Source organism: Schistocerca nitens, chromosome 3 (assembly GCF_023898315.1).
Source record: "Schistocerca nitens isolate TAMUIC-IGC-003100 chromosome 3, iqSchNite1.1, whole genome shotgun sequence".
Lineage (NCBI taxonomy): Eukaryota > Metazoa > Arthropoda > Insecta > Orthoptera > Acrididae > Schistocerca > Schistocerca nitens.
In genome coordinates, this window is record NC_064616.1 from 873,301,010 (window position 1) to 873,322,930 (window position 21,921).

At 35.7% G+C, this 21,921-nt stretch overlaps 1 protein-coding gene across 1 annotated transcript; it reads right to left on the minus strand.

Moving 5' to 3' along the window:
• Positions 1–424: 424 nt before the first annotated feature.
• Positions 425–21,670, minus strand: LOC126248913 (calmodulin). The gene is made up of 4 exons (XM_049950400.1): positions 21,574–21,670; positions 17,569–17,743; positions 13,450–13,692; positions 425–1,464 (listed from the first exon to the last, which is right to left on the minus strand). The coding sequence occupies exons 1-4, from the start codon at positions 21,574–21,576 to the stop codon at positions 1,436–1,438; spliced, it is 450 nt and encodes a 149-aa protein (XP_049806357.1). The 5' UTR covers positions 21,577–21,670; the 3' UTR covers positions 425–1,435.
• Between the last annotated feature and the right edge of the window lie 251 nt (positions 21,671–21,921).

Consider the following 21,921-nt stretch of genomic DNA (forward strand, 5'->3'; position numbering starts at 1 on the left):
ACTGCTCAAAACTTAGAAACATGGAACCCATTCAAACTTTATTCCACTTTACTCACTCTTCTCAACCAATTTGAATGGAAAGCGCGTGTGCGTGTGCACCTTGTTAAAGACTTCACTACAGTTTAAAATCTAGCACTTCAAGTATATTCTATATAATACAACCCTAACTTTTATGGTTTGTACAGCAGGCCAATCTTTTTTTCTGCCAGAAACCTTCTCTGCAAAAGAAGTGACCATATTTTCTTTATCAAAAATTTCACCCTTTCACGAAAGTTTTGCATTTTCATTACTTCCATTTGAAACACCCCTCTGCCCCCATGATTTGTACACAAGGAAACTTCTGACACCAACCTCAGTTTATAATGGTACAGGTAACATTGAACACAGGTGGCATTAAATATCTGAAAAATTGGCACAGAAGGTATTCACAGCCAAAAAGTAATAGTTTATTGTACAACTTCTCTACAACGCATTGCACTTTTAGCTCTGAGATAGGACAGAAGGAATCTAGGTTCTGCCTGCCAAGCATGTTGTATTCCGACATTTTTCCAAACTAATTTGCAAGATAGCTAGGAATGAAGGTTAAGAATCCAATCAAGATATATTAACTATTAACAGTTTTACATGATACACAATAAATGAAATTCTTTATTGAAGACAATTTACAAATATGTATTCTAGTTTTAAAGATTTAACACATACTCATTGTTTATACTAACAATACGAAAAATCTCAGACTGGGAAAGGAATGAAAACTGTCAGACAATACCTCACATGAAGGAACAGATCAATTTTGTCTTTTACATTCAGTGCAGCAGAAGTAGGCAGTGATGCTGTGAAGGAAGTTCAGTGAAGCGAGAAACTGCCCATTACACTGATATCATTGACTCCATATTACATTTCAGAAGTGTAGGACATATCACAAAAAACACTGTACAAGCTACTGAAGGAATGTCAGAGGCTGGAACAACCACCCCTTCACCACAGCACTTTTTTCTGCAGCACTGGGTTTAGAAAAGTACTTAAAAATATACACAAATGACCAACATTCATGAAAGGATTTCTGTAACACTGTTGTTACCTTTATAGGAAAGACAAATAGGTGAGTTTCTGTAAGTAGCATTAAGTACTTAAGAACTACACAGCATGAATCCAGTTGAAATGCACACACAATTTTGAATATATGATCAATAAAACTGCAAACTGCACATTGGGGATAAAACATTACATGAAAGAAAACTACACAAAAATTTTCATTCATTAATTCTTTTATACAACCACTTAGATACATTGAACTGATTCAAGCTTCTTTCCACTTTAGTTACTCTTGTCAAGAAGTGTTGTCAAGAAGTGTTAAATGGAAAGCAGAAATGCAGGTTCATTAATTCTTGGTTTCAGCATTCTTCTCCACCACTGTCAACTTTGAACTGTCACTTCATTTTGATGTCATCATTGTGACGAATTCTGAAAATTAAGTATTAAGGTGAGCAACTGCCAATCCACAATTGTCAAACAATACAAAAAGAAGCTTCACACACTACTACACGAAGAGCACATTTCAGCAATACACACACACATCACATCTATAAAATTTAAAGGCTAGCAGAAACTTGAGCACACAGCAATATGCTAAAATTTTGAGTGCAGTCTCATGCCTTAGTAATGAATCACCACAAACCAATATATCTGTATACATAAATATGTAGACAAAATAGTGATAATTCAAGTGAAAGAACTAAATGACTATGTACACTGAATTTTTCCATGGTTGCAAAGAGCTGCCTGAATATGTATGTATGTATGGATGAACTCTCCCACATATACTTTGGAACAGAAATGAGCACTTGGGTTTAACAAAGTTCTAGCATAGAAATGATATTACTCAGATCCTAGAAGCCTGGTACAACCCCATAATGTTTTTACTTTCTTGGTTATCTAATGACCATCCCTTTTGCACTATTTTTCAAGACTATCATATCCAGCACATTAAAATTTTTCAGGTTTATGCCACTAACTTGAAAATTCCAACTTTCCAGACCCATTTGCAGAGAGCACCACTTGGCTTCAATATCTGATCAATGTACCTTGTGGCTTGCTACAGGTTGCTGTGAATTTCTGTTGCAGTGTATGTTTCTACAGAGGGGTGGCACAATTTATAATGAGCACAGGCCAGTGTCTATTGCACTACCACTATGGAGCAACCCCCCCCCCCCCCCCACCTCCCTCATCTTTTGTCCCCTGTAGAAGACTTGGGGCACTCATTTTCAACTTTAGGAAACAAACAAGCTTTAAATTGTCCTCTATCCTCCAGTTAAAATAACAGACTATATATTACCTCTCTGTACTACCTTCACATTTACTCAAGACTCACAGGCTCTTTATTTTGGCAAGTTCTGGCAAGTTACATAGTATATTATTTATCCCATTCCCTTGGTGTACCTCTACTTGTTCCTTCATTATTCTTCATGTCACCTGACCATGTAAACTTGCTCATAACTATAGTTCTAATTTTTCTAGTCCTCCAAGTCCAGTGATGTCAAACGTCATGGGCAAAAATTTAGGAACAGCCACTGGGAGCTGTCTAAGGCCAAGAATCTGGTGCTGTTATGTTGTTCATATATTTGTAATGTGGAGACCTGGCAAACAGGAAAGAAGTTTTCTTCATGGACACATGAATCAAGTTACACCAAAAATTCAGGCAACTAGTGAAGAAGTAAATTAAATTTTTTAAAGTGCTTATCTTAATGAAATGAGATTATAGCTTAGGAGGAAGCTCTGTAAACACTCACAGATTATTTACACTGGAATTCAAATTCCCATTGTTGAGAATATGGGTGGGGATGCAGAGCCAACCAACACCAATCTCAACATATGCTTAGGTACGAAAAGAAGTATCACTAACACTTTTACATAGAACAGAACCATTATGAAAACTATTTTTTTTATGGGGCAGATTATGTGGGGCAATGAAGATAACAGATGACAGTGAGGAACACCAATCCATTTTTGGAAAGAGATTTCATCAATCCATTTAATACACAGTGAAAAAGCTACAGCATTAATACCAAGAGCCATACCCAATTAACACAGATCAGATACTGCAACCCAGTGTGAAGAAAGAAGCGATATGAGATTACTACAGATGACTTATGATTTTAATGATAAAGATGAAGACAATGCAAAATGGCATCTAGTGTTTGGAGCTGAAGCTGAAATGAAACATCTTTTCACTGTACGAAAACATCAGTAATGACTGACAAAAAGTAACAGCCAAACTGAACCACAATTTAAAAAAGCAATGTCACATCTGCAGGGCTGTAGCTGCAACAAAAATTGAGTTCAATTAGAAGTGAGTTCTGTTCTCAGCAGATGAAATTTTAAGATTTTTCAAGAAAATCTCAAACCACAGCATAATATTTATTAACTGTTTTGAACCTTAACAACTATGAAAGTTTGATTTATAGTAGTACCAGCTTTCAGTATAAAACTTTATATGAAGCACAAATCCTGTAATTAAATTTTTAAGTAGGCTAAGCATGACAAATATAGTAGCAGAATAATTTCTGAGCAGAATGTTAACTATTCATAATAACAGACTATCCCAATTTGTGTAAACATACACTGATTGGCACCAGACAGACTACAAATGACAGAAGGAACAATGTTATTCCACAAGGGCTACCTGTAACTCCCTGGCCAATATTAAAGGAATAACTCTCATGAATAATGCAACCTGCCAAGAACACAATCAACTTCAAATGCAAAAAGAGGAAAAATTAACTACCTAACTAAATTATCCCCAACCTAACAGAATTAAGCCACATATATAATAAAGGAAAGTCTGAATTAAGCAATAGATATATTTCTTTTCCACACAAATCAAAAATGTTGACATAAAATACATTTACAACCTATGCACAATTACTAGCAATACCAGCAATTACCAACATGAACCAATATTAGAATAAGAGAAGTGGTCACAGTAATTATTATAACACAACCAAACATTACTTCCCAACATTTGCCGATCTATATACTATCATATCAACTTTCACATTGTATAAATTGAACATAAAACTGAAAAGAAACATGAATGGTAGGTGCTGCCAAAACTAACTTTTATACTTATGTTAACCCTCAAGTGGGTGTGCCCGTGTATAAAGCACACCAATAACAAATGACAGTGTTTTGTTCTGTTCCACTGTTGTACCTATTGCTTCTTTATTGCTTCCGGTAACACAGTAATAAGTTGTCATGTATCCAAATGAACAGCAGTAATATAAAATAAACAGCAATGTAGGCAAGAAAAGTTTACAATCCACGCAAGAAAACACCCAGATTCCGAGCTTGCAGCAGAATCCTATAATTGGGTCGTTATCTACAAGATAATTAGTAATCAAATGAGCAATTGGCAGGCATCTGATCCAACTTTACTGTTTAATGCTCTGAGGGGCTCATTACTGAGGGTAACACTCGCATCTGTCCGTAATGAAAGGCTTATTATTGTTTCAGTAAACAGTAATATATCTCAGTTTATGATAACATTATCTAATTAAACTAAGATTAAACTGATTTTGATCATACATGTTTACCTTGTTAACAAAGGGCAACTATTCTTTACACTGCACAAAGTGTGCCACATGCCCACCTGTTAAACTGCTCTAGGGTTAATACAAAATGTCTTGCACCGACCAAATATTACCTCCATCCCTCAATCATTTTCCTGTGAACTAATTTTTCCAAGGAAGTAGAAAAAATGATTTGCTCAAATTACTGAAGAACACTGTAGTTGGGTACTTGTATGATTTATGGAAATAAGAAAATATTGCAGTTATGTGAGCAATATACGTTGGAAAAGACTAGATTTAAACATTATACCAGAACAGTTAAAATTCCCAAAAAGCTCTATCCATGGATAATACACATGACCGTAAGTGTGAACAAGAAATGTGTCTACAGACCCTACAATCTTCACACAAAGGCATTAAGATAGCACAAGATTATGGCATGTGAGTAAGCTACTAAAATAATATTTTTTTTCAAAATGGATAACTTAGCATATACTTTTCAAGCTCTCAACCTATTTTCAGGAAGTAACACGTCCCTTCACTCACTACCTACAAATCCATTTACAAGCCAGTAAAAGGCTGGTATAGAAGGCTTGCAGTAGTCTGCTAACTGATGGTAAATTTTGATTGACAAGAGTAACTATGTAAAAATTTCAGAATCCAAATGTACACATCCATGGGTGTTTGTAGCTGGCACCTTTTCTGAAAATGCTCACATAGTACCTACACCTTACAGAACCAATAATGATTCCTCAGTCTTGAAGTTCTTCAGATCTATAAATCTACCAAACCTTTCAAACCTTCAACAAAAATAAAATTTTTACCAAGTCACTCAAGTGCAAGGCCAGTGGTCAGAAAATAATATCTTAAATGGATAACAGTTTTCCACTATGTATTCACATCATCAATTTATTTGCTAGTATTCTTACTACATCAAGAGCACCCACTTCCTTAGCAATGAATAAGCCTTTCACAACATGGCTCGCTTGGAGCAAAGCCCGAGAGCCACTAGTGGGAACATAGGTCAGGGTTTGCTACAACTAGAGGAAGAGCACTAGCTTGGAAACTAGTGAAATGAGCTATTCCATGTGTCAACAGCATTCATTCATTTACTGTTTACAAGGTGAAATTTTCAGCTTTGTAATAAAACTAAGCTGACATGTCTGCAAAGAGTGCTCACCCTAAATATATCCAGCAGGAGTGAATGTGTGTCAGGCTGTAGTTTTCACTAACAACTTTAGTATTATCTCACACTCAGAACTGCAGAAAACTACCCAGAGTATAAAATCAATCATTCCAAAAACAGTGACATGAATAGTTCACATGGAAAACTATGTGTCTTACCATGAGAACTGTTTGATCACTTACTCAAGATCTAAGAGGGGGAACTTAAACACAAACAAACATCAATATATTACAACCAGAAACATTTCACTGCTGTGACTTCTTATTCAATCTGAGCAACAAAATTCTCTACCGACCTGGCAGTGTTACATAGCTATTCAAAATGGAAGTGTAGGATTTCAATGAAGTGGCCAAAGTAAAATGGTACTTAATGTGCACAGCTGACGAAAGCCATTTTTTCACTTTCAACATTGCTTCTGCATTCAAGCAGTCCCATAGCATCATTTCATAATGTAATCAGATTTGCATTTGACTGGATTGTTTGAATGCATAAGCAATGCTTAATGTGAAAAAGGCTTTATTCAAATGTGCCTATTCTGTTTCAATTTGCTTTAACCACTTCACTGAAATCCCACATCTGGACTTCATAGCTGTAACACAGAACATATCAGTAGAAAGTTTTTTACTAATATTGTATTTCAAGTAGAGGGAAATACAGCAGTAAGTCATGACACTGGATTGTGTGTGTTTTGCCCTATTATATTGATATTTTGATTCTTCACAATACGAAAGTTCCTCTCTCCGTTTCATCTGGACTTGTCAAAGTCAGGTTATACAGCATTTCTTGTCTTCTGGAGTGTCTAATAGCAGACATCTACTTCCACCCTCCCACACAGATAATACTCTGGAGTTTTCTAGTGAGTACACAGGCCATTACATGTCCTGAGATGATTAATACAATAATCTCCAAATGGCATGTTTGGATATGTAGTTATTTGTGAAGAATGGGTGATGTCAGTAATGATGGCATCACATGGATTTCTGTATGCCCAATAGAATGATTTCCAATAACTGTGGCAGTATATCTGTAGATACTTGTGACTATTTAGAGTCATCAGTAAAGCTATTTTTGAAACACACCACACACACACACCATCCACTTCTAAGTCAACAGTGTTTAATTGCTACAACTGATTTGCCCATGCTTTGTCAACTATGCTTCACTGGTGAACAGAATGTAGAACAGAAACCCCTACAGCTTTTGTGGACACCATTCAGAGAACTGTAAATTTTTTAAAGTCAGTGCCATGAAGGTGCTGTTAGAGCAAAATGTAGAAAACATGAGTATGAAGGAAAGTCTTATTTTCACAACCCTGCTCCATCTGCTCATACTCTTATTCAGGCTGATGACATGTTAGTTGCATCTCTGATCTCAATTAGGGTTCTTTTTCACTTTCATATTTCATTCTTCATACTAAAAGAAATGACCACTTTTACATTCCCAGAATTAACATTTTCCAACAATCTACAACATTTTTATCACTCCCATTAAATTGTGTATGTTCACAACGTTAATTCACACCAGGTTTTGTATTTAACATGCACTTTTTGCATGATTTGCAGTTTATGAAACAATGTCTGAAGAACAAACTGATGCAATGGACATAAAATTAAGCCTGCATGGCATTGCCCTAAAAAATAGTGTTTAATGCTCTACTCAACACATCCAAGTCAGTAAGAATCTGAAAAATTTGTGCTGTGTTCCTGGCACTGCTGAGCTCTATTTGACATGACGGTTGATGGGAGAAACCAGGTTCATTCAAATGAAGGTATCATGGCCTCAACAGTTTTCAAATGGTCCCTTCTGTGCATGCACCACTTCATGATGGTTGTGATCATCATGACAACTTTGCATTACACACGGTTCGAGTGTTTAGTTGTTTGGCCATTAGCAGTGCTGTGTGACACGATCTTCCCTTTGCATTGCTCCAATGTTATTGTTTGAATAACTAAACACTGCACAAGTTACATACTTTTTTAAGCATAACATGACACATTGAGAATTTATTTTCATTGTCGAGTATGAATATTTACTTAATTATTTTTGTGATGTTTCACTAACAGTATGAGTGATGGGTTGCATATGTATGGTTTTCTGCATCATGAAGGCAGCACAGCACCTTATAACCACAAAAAAGTTACAACAGTGCAAGAGGCAAAATATCACACAATGACTGAGTAAATATTTGCACCTGACAATCAGAAATTCTCTAAATACCATGCAAAGCAAAAAAAGTAACTGTGCAGTGTTTCATTATTTAAATAATGAAAGAGTTGCGGGCTTTTCATAAATATTCATTATAACAAATGAAATTAAGTCAAAATTTCTAATTCCCAGACAGTTGCCAACTCTACTTATATCAATAGCTAAACGTAGTATAAAAATCGGATAACCTTAATTAGGTAACGAAAGACCCTGGTGAGTATAGATCATATTATAAACTACACATAGGCAAGGGAGATACTATAACATAACCTTTACTGCTTAAAAAGTTATTTCCCACATTTATATTTTGTCACATTTTTAGATTTTTTTTCTCAGTTTTCTTGAAAATTGTAAAAGTGGGATTTCACTTATGATTTCAAAGACAACCACACAACTGCCATAATTTTAAAGCACTGCACACATAAAACATTAACCTCTTTGCAACAAACCAGAACAGACAACAATTTTCAAATAATTGTTTAAATTATAACTGCTTTACTATTAGGGCAATATATTGTTCATTGCTTAAAACTATTACTGTTCATAGTTCTCAAAAGATATGCTATTCTTTAGTTGTTTTCACTGAATAAAAGAACAGTCTGGAACTCCTAAGTCAAAGTAACTTAAAAAAATTATGGGAACTATGTAAAACAGCACTATGTGTATACTTATTGTGTTCAAAATGTATCCAGACCCATTACAAATGTGCTGTATCTGCATCTACTGCAGAGGAGATCTTTTAACAGATCACAAATTCATGCTCAACTGCCGTATCTGTTTTAAAATTTCCTGCAGTGGTCACTGCACACTACATGTTGTTTGAGGAAAGAAGTCCAGTCTGGACTTTAAAATCTAGGTTGGTTGATTTGGGGAAAGAAGTCGTGAGGTCATTGGTTTCATCTGAGTAGGGAATGATGGGGAAAGAAGTCTGCCATGTCCTTTCAAAGGAACCCTCACAGTATCTGACTGAAGCAATTTATGGAAATCATGGAAAACCTAAATCAAGATGGCCAGATGCGAATTTGAAACTATCATCCTCCCAAATGCAAGTCCAGTGAGCTAAACACTGTGCCACCCCACTCTGACTTTAGGATCTAGAGAAGAGTTTCCACAGCAAATCTGAACAGTGCCTCCCTCACATTGGGGCAACTGGTACCTGATATTTTCTCAAACATGGTGGACCATAACCTTCAAACACACACTTGTGTAAAATTTACCATTCTCTATTTCTTTAACAGACACACATTCCACATCAATCAACTTTTGAATGAAAGAAAACTAGCATTATTTCATTCTTGATTTGCCCTTGTGGATTTTTGTTTTGTTTCAGAAGAGTTGCTAGTGTCAGTCAGAATCTGCCTTTTGAAATCTTCCAATAACATGTTTGTTTCACCAGCTGTCTTACTGTCCAAATAGATTTGGATCAGTCTTTAAACATGCCAACAGTTCACAACTATTTGTTGCACAATGATATTCCTCCTGCTCCCTGGATGTAACATTAGGTACCAGCCCTGTTCACCCATTTCACTTTTCCAGTCGTCAATAATAACAGACAGAACCGATTTTACCACATTTATCTCCTGTGCTACAAGCAAACAGTTAAACTGATCACTAATCTAAAGCCCTTCCACTTTCGTCACATTTTTATGAATATGAATCGACATGGGATTTATCCAGAGCAACAGAGACTTCTTCACATTAATCTCAGAGTGGTTTATGCCACCCAAAACATTCTGGGCATAATTTTGTCCTTTGGAGCTTCAGAGCTCATACCAAGTCCCCAAACCAAATCTTGTACAGGTTTCCCATTTTCACTTCAAGCACTATTAAAGCTAACTTGACATTCCCACCACATCCCTCCACACTGACCAGGGGAAAAAAAAAAAATGAATGTCAACTGCAAGGAGTGAACAGTTTACTACTAGAACATGAAAGTCCTTCATAAAAATGCAACTACTGCCTAGGAAACATGTAATAGTGATCAGATACGTTGTCATGATTTTCTTCAGTTGACTGGCATGTCACCACTCCATTTGGCACTGTAGACATACTGTAAATTTGGCACTGAATGTACTATAGTATCCAACCTTTGAAGGCCTGTCTACTAACAGTCATTTTGTTTTCCTCATTTATCATCTTCCTTACAGTATATTTCATTGTTGTACTAACTCCTACATTAATAAAAACTAAATTCATTCTGATTATGAATAGGCAGGTTTTTTGGTATGAGTTTGATATTAGTTCCCAGTACAAAAAATGAATGCATCTATGATGAAATTAAAAAACTCAATTGTCAAAAAGATTTATCTGCCTTAATTTTACTTTCAGAGACTTCATCTACTTGCACTAAATACAAGAGCATCAACTTAGTTTTTCTCTCTCAAGCATTGCAACAGAACATACATACTACAAAGAATATCAATTAACCAAATATCTTCACATACAAACAGGAACAAATTCTAAACAATGGGGAACTAATTACCAATTACAATTCTGAACTGCAAAATACTAGAAGTAACACAAAGTGAATCAACATCTACATATTCATATTCATAACACTGCAGTGTAAGAATTTCTTTCTTAGCAGCAAAAGATGATAATTCCATTTATCTGTTATTCATGCAGATCTACAGCAGTTTCTGCCTTACTAAAATGGCAAACAATCTTAAAAGTATCACTAAATTTAATATAAAAAGCATACTGTGAATGTCAAACACTTAAGTGAAGACTAATTTTCAAGCTATGTGAACTGCTGCATGCTATTTAGCACTGCTTAAAATTTGGAATGCCAAGAAAATTAAAATCTACAAAGGAGGACACTGTGAGAGAAATGGATAAAAAATAAAAATAATGATGTTTAAGGTTTTAATTTTTCTCAGCAGTAGCCAACATGGCTATAAAGTGAACATTTCAGATAGGAAGCTAAAATCAGAAATTGGTATTGTGAAAAAGGTATTACCAGAACTGAAAAAAGTTTTACCCCAAGCCTACACAAAATCAATGCTAAATATGCTTACAATTAACTGAGTATTCTAATTAGATGAAATGGACGCTGAACATTCTAATGGAGACACTTCTTATTAATCCCAATAATGTCAGTTTATTATATAACTGCACGTTACAAAATATCAAAGCCCCTTGCAGAAAATCTTTTAGACGTCTGCTTAGCACAACGTATCAAAGCACACAATTAGAGATCCTCCCTCATTTGCAGATACAATAATTACGACTGTGTGAGAAGACAACCATGCCATTAGTAATGATTCAGGAACACTTGCATTCAAACCAACTATAACACTTAATTCCACTGCCAACAGCTTATACAGCTATGTTATAGGACAAAAAAAGTCTGCTAGTTACATAATTTAGTAACATGAAAAATTACAAAAGAAGCTAATTCAGTCCTCTAGTCATTAACACAATTTGCAGGGACTGTTAAAAGCTGCTGTTTTACATTTACTGTCCACTAACTAGCTAAACACTCAATTTCACAAAACGAAAATTATGTAGACTGGCTTGCAAAGAAAAAAAATCATGTACCAACAGTGACAAAGAAACTAAAGTCAGTAAAATGGACTAAACCTACAATAACTGTGTCCAGGGTTAAAATGTTCTGTACGATGCACAGCAATGCTTTGTTTGGTTGCATGAATAATGGGTTAGAAAAGTAAAAACTATACATAAACATTAAAAAAATAATGAAACAAAAAGTCACTGAGAACCTTATACTGGGGGTGCTTGAAGACAAATAACATTCCGAAAAAGCATTTTAAAGCACTGACCACCGGAACTTTAGACAGCTTTGGCCTGAGCCCAGTCTAACTGCTACACCGAGTGAAAATTATTTGAGCAAGGGCATGGAAATCTGCAAGAGGAGAAATTTGCAATCAAGAGTGACCACTTCATAATACAAGCATTATTGTGCATACAAAGTCACGGCTATAGGTCTGACATATTTACAGTTACACAATTTAATTTGAAACTAAGTATTATTGTGTGTGTGGTAAGATACAATCATCAAATTCTTCAATGTTCAGGAGTACAACTTTTTTGAAGAGCTTGTCTACTGATGATTGCACCTGGCCACCACAAATTTACCATCAGTGCAGCTGTTACCTCTAGGTAATGAAACTACTTCACTGCAGGGAACATTAATAGTTTCATTTTTACTATAATGTCTACGTCCTGAAACAAAGATTAAAGTGGTATACTTCTTTCAAACTATAGAAATACACTGAAGGTCCCTGTATTAAAATGATCTTCCACTCTCTAAATGAACAAAAGTTTCACGCACAATCTTAAAAATCTGGAAGGGAATCCCTGGGATTTGCTTCCATTAATTGTTAGAGGCAATCCGCATTGGTAATTTCAGGAAAGATATAACAGATAAGTACTAGCATTACAGTTCTTTTTAGGAGAAATGTACACTTGACACAAATGAATTTCCACAATACCTTTCAGCTGAACTATTTTTCCATGAACATTGACTATAATCTATTAACACCAACAGGACAATTCCTTTCTGACAACCCCTGCAAATTCTGTCCCTATCCCCACCCACTGGTCAACATACCAATAGACCTGCTGAAATAAATCTCACTTTTGTCCCATTTTCAATAAAAAAGTATTTATTATAACCAAAATTGCAATGATGATATTTCAGAATGCAGTTTCAAATGCTATACAATTTTACACATGGCTGAATTCTTTCATAATATTGATGTGTAACTTTCAGCATTAAAAAATCAAATTGCACACCTTAGTGTGTGAGCAGATAATGTGTATTGTGGTCACCATACCACCACATCGTACCTAAGAATTATGTCTTGTAATAAAGACTTCACTGCAGCTTCAACACAAAATATCAGACTTTTTCACACTCCGTGAGAGTATGAATGAAGCCATGAGAGCTGAGTAATTAAAATATTTTAGAACTATGCTGTCACTGAACTGGTAGAAAGCTGACAGCAAAGCCACATACTGAAATTAAACTTTATACACAACTCTGCTGCAATGAAAGCTTAAAATAGTCAACTAATTTGGGGCACAGGGTCACAGTCATGTGGAACACAATATGGTCAAGGGAAGACATGTCCAGAAAAAGATTTGTGCTGTTTATCATGCAAGACAACTAAAGCATTTTCTATTTTAAAGAACTTATCAGCCACACAATATGAGGGAATATCTGGCAGACAAAAAAATTAAAGACTTCTTCTGTAATACTTTTGTGGTATTAGGATTCAAGTGAACTGTTCTTGTACCAGCAACTTCAATCTGAACATTTAAGTGCCTACATGCAAATGAAATCAATCATCCTCCTCTGACAGAAGAAAACATGGGTAAATTGATCTACAACACACAAAAGAGCCATATGCGAGAGAAGAAACAACTGAAAACATAATCCCAGGTACCATTTCATATGGGGGAAAAGCTACGTTCAAGATCACACACACACAAGTAACAAAAAACAATGCTGCTGCTGTTTCCTACCTTCATAATTAACTTGTCCATCACCATCAATATCAGCTTCCCTTATCATTTCATCAACTTCTTCATCAGTCAGCTTTTCACCCAAATTTGTCATAACGTGCCTTAGCTCTGCAGCACTAATAAAACCATTACCATCCTTATCAAATACACGGAAGGCTTCTCTTATCTCCTCTTCACTGTCTGTGTCTTTCATTTTTCTTGCCATCATAGTGAGGAATTCAGGGAAGTCAATAGTACCATTTCCTAAAAATAATGACAATAATATTGATAATAATAAATGGAATACATTATGTTCTGAGTGAAAACTAACTTCTGACATACAAATAAATGTTCACTTAATGCTCCATAATATAGGCAATTTTTTCCCCACAAGTTAGGATTTTAATTACCTTTGCATTCTGAATTCAATGTACAATATGCTATGCAGGTTACACAACATACCAGAATTATAATCCTCCTATTTCATTTAGAGATAGACACAATAAAACTATTGATATTCTGCATAATGTAAATATCTCAAATTTTGATGATGTGGCTATAATGTGAAATGTACATTTGAGAAATCTGGTCCTGCATAATTTTGAAAAATATGTGTCTCCACAACATGCAGCACCTTCCTTCCATCATCTCCCACTGGGGCTTGTTGAACATTCTGCTGTATTAACTATGACTAAACATACTCATAACGCAACAGGCCTGTCTTCTGCAAATATTCTCTTCCTGTTTATTAATCCTACTACCATGTCACACTAACAAAAAATATTAAAAAAATTGTTGGACACTTTTCCACCTCACTGTTTTAACATCACACAAGGAATCAAAAAGATCAAGAGAAATTGGGTTTTACTGATGTGATCTTTAAGCAAGGGGAATGCTTCAGAAAATTAAACTAATGAACATACATGTTTCAGAATTTACCAAAACGTCAGAACTTTTAATCTCTCTTACAAGCAATTTGTCCGAGAACTGCTTTCAGTGGGAGATGTAGGAAATAAATGTGAAAGTGAGTGGTAACCATTTAGAGATAAGGACAGAAATATTGCCCTACAATACAAAATATTCTCCACCTTTGGTGGGCAACACCAGCAATCCCTCACCAATATAAATGGCAACTACCTGTGATATCAGCAATATTACCCAGCCATACAATGAAACTGCCATCTGTTGCAGTCACACTGCAGCAACACTACAATGTTATAGTGCCATAAGATATGGCTCATAAATGCACTTTTAGAGAGCTACAAATGTCACATGCCAGGACATTTATAAATATTGTCAACACTAATGTACCTACCATCTATCCTACCATCCATCCTTTTAGTATGCTGGATGCTACTTCTGCTTTTGACATCTTTAGTAAGAATGACACACTGACTTTCTTTCACTAATAGGTAAACTCAACTGTATACTTTAATACTCTGTAGGCACATGTGTTGTCTGGGTAAATAATGCATCACTGACCCTGTAATTTTATGATAAGTGTTTAATCAAACACTTACCTTCCTGATTTTAAGGTTACATCAGAAGCAGATTCTTCACATTCTGTAAGTTCTCAATTTCTTGGTAAAATTAAAATCTTTTAATCCAATTTAGCAATAGATTTATGTCCCAACCCACTGATAAGCTCTTACAGAAATAAAACCTTGCTCCATGGCTGAGGTCACTATTCATGTTTTTGCAGTGGTGCTCTACTCTGATGGTGGCTGGTAAGTGGAGGAAAGATGCTGGCAAATAGTTTCCTATCACCATTCTGCACCAATGTCCCAGAATAAATTCCAAACCTCTCTCCACCATCACTAAGTGACTGCATTTGTAACTGTTGATGGTGATTGGTCTGTCAGATGGAGATAAGCTCAGTGGCCCTCTTCAGAAGGAGGAGGAGGCAGCAGCTGTGTGTGTCAGCACCAGATTTCACTCTCCTTTCTATCACCATCTCCAACAATGCAAAAACACTACACAAATGAACAGTAAAAACAGAAAACCTACTGAATTTGATGTATGTAACAGAAAAACAATTTAAATACAGAATGACCACCTCTAACTGGTTAGCACTGTGTGGAAGGACTTGGATTCAATTCCAGCACCACTTCAGAGTTTTTCTGATGTGGGATGGCCTGGAATGGGGTACATTCAGCCTTGTGATGCCAAATTAGGATCTGCTTGAATAAAGAAGCAGCAGTACCACCAATATTCATCTACTGACAATTACAGCTGGGAAGTTCAGTGATACAATGATCACATTTCAGAATCTTAGATTGCTCCTGTGTTTTAGGCAGCAGTCTGCCAGCAGGGACAGGTTAAGGCCTAATCTCTGAATGGTGATTACATTTACATTACAAATACAGAATCTACCAAATTTAGCTAATGTATGTAATTACAGGAGGAAAATTACTTTCAAGCACACCTCTTTGCTACACTCCTAAACAGACTGGGGACCTACCACAATGAGGTGTGTCAGTTTTGCATTTATCCCTTTCAAAAATGTTTACCATGAGTAATATTAACAACATTACAACCATTAGTTGTCACTCAGGAACGTTCCAAGTACACCCTTTACCACTGGTTAGTTAATGCCCCAAATAGTTTGGCCTGTGCCACTGCTACAGAAATACGTTTGGATTACAAATGTCTAGTATCTAATGATGTTGAGTGCAGTACCTGTACAGCTAGTTCATTGTAATCCTGAATGGAAAATTAATTTTCCAGCTCTGATCTAAAAATCACTACTTACTGGGTTTCCACCAATGTTTGAAAACTAAAAATATGTAACATGCATGAAACCAGCACTACAGCTTTCTTTTGCTTTTATTAAAAATGTACCACTAACATTCAGTTTATCAACTCCCACATAAAACAGAAAATAAGAAACAGTGTTCTGGTTTGAAAATCCATAAAACTGCTGACCTACATTTATTCATAATATAAATGTATGTCCGTTTAGTGATCAGTTGACGTTATCAGATGGAGTGAAGTTCACCATGAAGTTACAAAAATTGTCATAACTACATACTGTTGATAAATTTTTTTAATTTGTGGCAGTGGCTCAATGTACAATATTCTGAATCTCTATCTGAATACTCATAGTTTTCAGAAGGATTTGTTTTTTTTTTTTTAACTTAATGAGCTAAAACTTATTCATGTTACTGTCATAAAACATAAAATAACTTATGTTGTACAATGACCCTTCACTAGAGTAATAACCAAACCTAATCTATTGTACTTTTCTATTTATAGACACTGCAAATTCTTGGTGGAATTAGAGTGAAGCTGTCAGCTTCAGCAGTTATATGAAAAAATTTGTGGATGTGGCAAGAATATGACCCAATGAATGCAGCAACAATGACTCACTGGATCCAACAATAGTTTTCTACAAACAAGTCTAATGGTGGAAAGAGGAAGTGTGTGTATGTTAACTTGCGAATTTGTCTTTTAGGCCGCTGTTCTGTTTGTTGCACCATACAGTTAATACGAGTTGTCAGTGCAAAAAATGCTGTGTGTGTGTGTGTGTACAATGAAAAGAAGTGAATAGAAGAAATATAGCCTGTATGTTATAGAACTGTGCCTCACAGAAATTTTAAATGGAAAAACAAGCATTAAGAAAGCTAGCCAAATGTTTCAAATTCCCAAAGAAACCCTAATAAATAGGATTCAGGGTCATCTTAGTAAAACAAAAGGTGGTCAGCCAGTTTTTTGTGCTAAAGAAATCTGGTCACATTTTTTGTCAAATTTCTTTGTAATGTTGTTATGAGACTGGTATTAAGATTTAATTATTGTACCAGATTTATTTTTCAGTTATTGGACATTTCAGAACAAAGTCACCCTGAGCCACAAACAATTCACAATTTTAACGGAATTCATCAATTTCACCCCCACCTGGGGATAAAGTTGACTGACACAGCTTTTTTAAATTTTATTATCTGTTAGAGCAAAAGGTGAGATCAAAAATTTTGCTACTACAGCTCAGTACCCAGGGTCTGAAAGAAAAACCAATACATTACTGTTACTGGGTTTTGAAGTATTTAAAGTCCAAAATCAGTCAACTTCATCCCATTTGATGGTACTTTTGCTTTTCATTGTTTTACAACAGTCAATAGAAAAGGAAAAATATGCGAAGTTTACCATCTGCATCAACTTCATTTATCATGTCTTGTAATTCTGCTTCTGTTGGATTTTGACCAAGTGAGCGCATCACAGTACCGAGTTCTTTTGTGGTGATTGTCCCATCACCATCTTTATCAAAGAGGGAGAAAGCCTCTTTGAACTCTGCAATCTGTTCCTCTGTTAGCTGATCTGCCTGTAATTTTAAACAAATCCATGGAATAGTACACAAGGGGCACACATACAAATCTGGATATCAACTTTTCACTACAGTACTTAACATAACAATGAAGACTCATGTTTGGCACACAAAAACCATCCTGTCAGTTGTCAAAGGTCTGTTACAGTAAAGAGGTGAAATATTAATGTAGATACGTGTGTGTTGTCACATCTGAAGTTTCAATTTCAGATAAGTGTTGCTGCTTTTAATCACTAGCTAAATTCTGAATGATTAAAGCACTACTGTGTAGTACTTGTCTCATTGCCAGTTTAGCTATGACATCTGAACTGATATTTTCTCACCCCATTCCAGATATGTAAGGTAACAGCTTAGATTCACACTTCATGGATCATTTGCATGAGAAGTCTTGATGTGGGACAAGCAATTTTACACTGACATAACAGGTTAGTTTGTAACTATGGTTACATTTTTAACATTTATAAGCTTTTGTTTGAACTGAATACATTGTGTATTTTTAAAATTTATGTTGATTCCATTTGCATAAAACCAGTCAATAACACTTAACATAGGTCTATAGGCCAGGAGTGCATGTCATTTGTAGCTGTCAACATTACAGAAACACACTGTATTCACTTTTTAACAGCAGAGTGCATATTTCACTAGATTGGGACAGTATATTACCACCAGATAAGAAAATGAAAATACATGAGTACAATATTTCAAGATGTATAAATATGAAATGAGGAGATGTAAAGCACTGAAATTATCCCTCAGTTTGAAATAGCAACAAGAAGTTTATCTGCCAAGGCCACGATTACAGTAAAATAGGACCTATGGGGCCACAGAGTGAAAGTAAGTTGCAGAGTAAAGAATACAGCTTTAGGTACAATCACATCACTATGAAACATGAAAGCTGACAGTATGTAACAAGCCTCAGCTGCATTCAAATATTATAAGAAGGCTCCACAAAAACTGCATCTCATTTTAAAGAAAAGCAATTTGACATCTCCCTCAAGATCAAGTTAAACAGTATAAAGCAGTTCAGGCTGTAACAATAGCAACTTTTCAAACCACTACCAACATAACACAGCTTACATGAAAACAATTGAAAGACAATATAATCTTTAGGGAAGAAAACTACATTGTCTCATTAATAGGACTAACGGGGGATAGTGAATAAATATGAAGTCCAGCAAGAGTGAGTACAGGATGTTGGACATAAGGAATCGTCAGAAGAAGAACTGAACTGACAACACTTGCAGATTAGAAACTATACAGTGAGAGCCTACTTACAAAATGTCAAGAACCAGATTTAAATAATGAATACAGGTCCTGCAACCACCTATTGGTCTAATAGGAGCTGCGAAGGTTAATTACAGCATGGACAGAGGTTTCGGCAGTCACTCTTCCTGTGCACCATACATGAGTAACAGGAAAGCCCTAATAACTGGTAAAATGGGACATTCCCTCTGCAGTGCACTTCAGTGGTTTGAAGAATATAGATGTAGAATATTCCATAATGATTTATTGTCAGTAAGTGTAATTGATGTATTTTAACTTGTCAACCTACTAACCTATGTTACTTTTATTCTAAATTTGTAATGAACATCAAATGGCAATAACAGTATTTTAAGATTATACTTTGTCTCTGTACCCCTTTCTGTATGGGATACAACTTACAGCTTTTTTACTGTGGAATACACTGTGGGACCAAATCAAATTTCCCAACAGATTATTCACAACAAAATTATTTATTTAACCTAAATGACGCAGTTCCAGTAAATATTGCTAATTTATAACACTATTCCTTTGCTAGAGCAAAAATTTAAAAATCCTAATAGCTGTCTTTCCACCACTGAAGAAAAAAAGGTTGAGAATTAAATCATGACGTGTGAAATACAGATTGACTGGTCAAGGACAGTAAAGGAAATCTACAGTACAGTGTTCAAATCACAGGAACCATGCCTGCATTTGCTTTAACAATTATTGTGGCACCACAGAAGACCTAAATTTGAATTTGGGACTTTAGCCCTCCCACCGAAGATTGGAAGTCCATTCACAAACTTTGGAATCCGAATCCTCATCCTCCTCCCTGCCCCCCCCCCCCCCCCCCCAGTTACACTAAATGCAATGCTTTACATGGTTTAGTGATAGCTCTGATGTGGGAAAATATGAACTGGCTGTACTTTTCTCAGAAATGTTACTGATACTATGTGGTGATCAGTTCGCATACAAGTTTTCTTTTAAAGCAGTACAGTAATTCCTTCACTTGATGGATTTATGTTACAATTGACAGCTAAATTTATGACAGTAACACTGTCATAGTTTAGAAAATATTTGTAATTAACTCTTTCGCAATTACAGTTCTTTTTTGGGTATTTTAACGACTACAATTAACGCTTGAAGTTGGCAAGTTAGTAAAAAATGAAAATATGATACAAAAAGTTTGAAAGTCTTTGAAAATTCAGCAGTAGATGAGATTTTAATTCTGACATTTAACTAGGTTTTTTCCCTTCTTTTTGGAAAGAGGGGTGGGGGTGGGGGGAGGACAGGTTTGCCTACTGAAGTGAATCTGTCAAGTTTCTGAAATTTATGAATTGCAACACAATTAGATACTCTTTTTAAAGCTCTATTTTAATTACTTTGTTAAGAAGTGCCTGCCCCTCCCTCTATATCACAAAAAACTGCCAGTTGGTCACATTGCATATGGCAGTTGTGACAAGTTAAAAGCAAATCAAATATGCAGACATTGTATCCTGTCAGGTGTTATATGAAGAACAGATTGTATATATTACCAACTGCAATATAAATATAACTTACTGATAATAATGACATATGTAGGCCTATTTATATCAGATGCAATGTGCACTGCATAAGAAATTACTATTATGGATGTGAACCTAAGTCCCTTTAAGTAATTTACGAACAAAAGCAATACCTGATTTGATACGGAAGTTAGTTTAGGTCCCTCTCCAGCGTCCTTTATTCTGTCAAAGTTGCTGACTGCCATCTACTATGATCTAGTGAATGCATATCCAAGTTTCTTTCAAAACAAAAATCCTTCCTGTTCAAGGTATCAAAATTAACACCTCTTTTCAAATAACAAATGATTACTATCTAAGATACATTGTTCTATGATTTCTAAGCAGTCTAAATGACTATGTGAAGTAACGAAATTTTTGCAGTCTGTATGTTTAACATACGCTTGCTATTAATTATTACATGAGGCAAAAAATGAGCACTCTTGAGCAAGTATTTAAGAGGAAATACAAGTCAACTCGCGTGCTGAAACTCTGCTCTACAACAATGCCAACAGAAAGAGCGGCTTCAAATACAGCGGATGCTGCTTTGACACGGGACCTTTCCACAGACAACTGATGTGGATCTTCGTAACAGTTGTTTACTAACGCGTAAACTCATGAGTGCGTGACAACATGTCCATGTGATGTCTGGCCCATAACCTTCGTGACCGGATGCGAGTTCACAGCACCTGATTAATTCTATGTACACAAAATGGAGTGAAAACTATGTCCTGAGTGCATATAGTTTATATGAATGACATACTAGGAAAACGCAACGTTCAATAAACTGAATCTACGTTGAACAGCCGGAAAAGAAATACTACATATGTATCACTTAGCACAGTAAAACTAAATTTAAGCACCAACACTAACCACAGAGCGGCAAAGTTTCGAACTTTTCCATCGTTAAAAACGATAAGAACTGGAACACGTTATTTGTTTCGCGTTAGGTTATTCTAGAACTCTTTAGTAAAATAATCACATTCTATCTAAATAGAATAAGAAACCGGTAAAGCTTCGCCTAATCTTATAACTTAAACTCACCATTGCGTAGCACCCACTACCCTTCTTCCGAGCACACTACACGACGTGACGCCAAGGGCTACTCTGAATCACAGAAGCCTGGTACACAGTACCGTCATGTATTGCTCCGCCACGACAAGAAACACTTTATCATAATATGAATAATACACAGTATAGATATATCAAATTTGCATAGAACATTTAAAACTAACTTCTAAAACATACTCTTGGTCTTTTCTAAGTTCAAGACAAGTGTTTTTATTAGGGACTTTATTTTCTGCGCGCAAGAGAACTGCTCCCCTGACGTAGGGTGCGGCTGTTTACTGACATTCTTGCCTGTATTGTGGCAGCGTCTCCCTGATTGGCTGG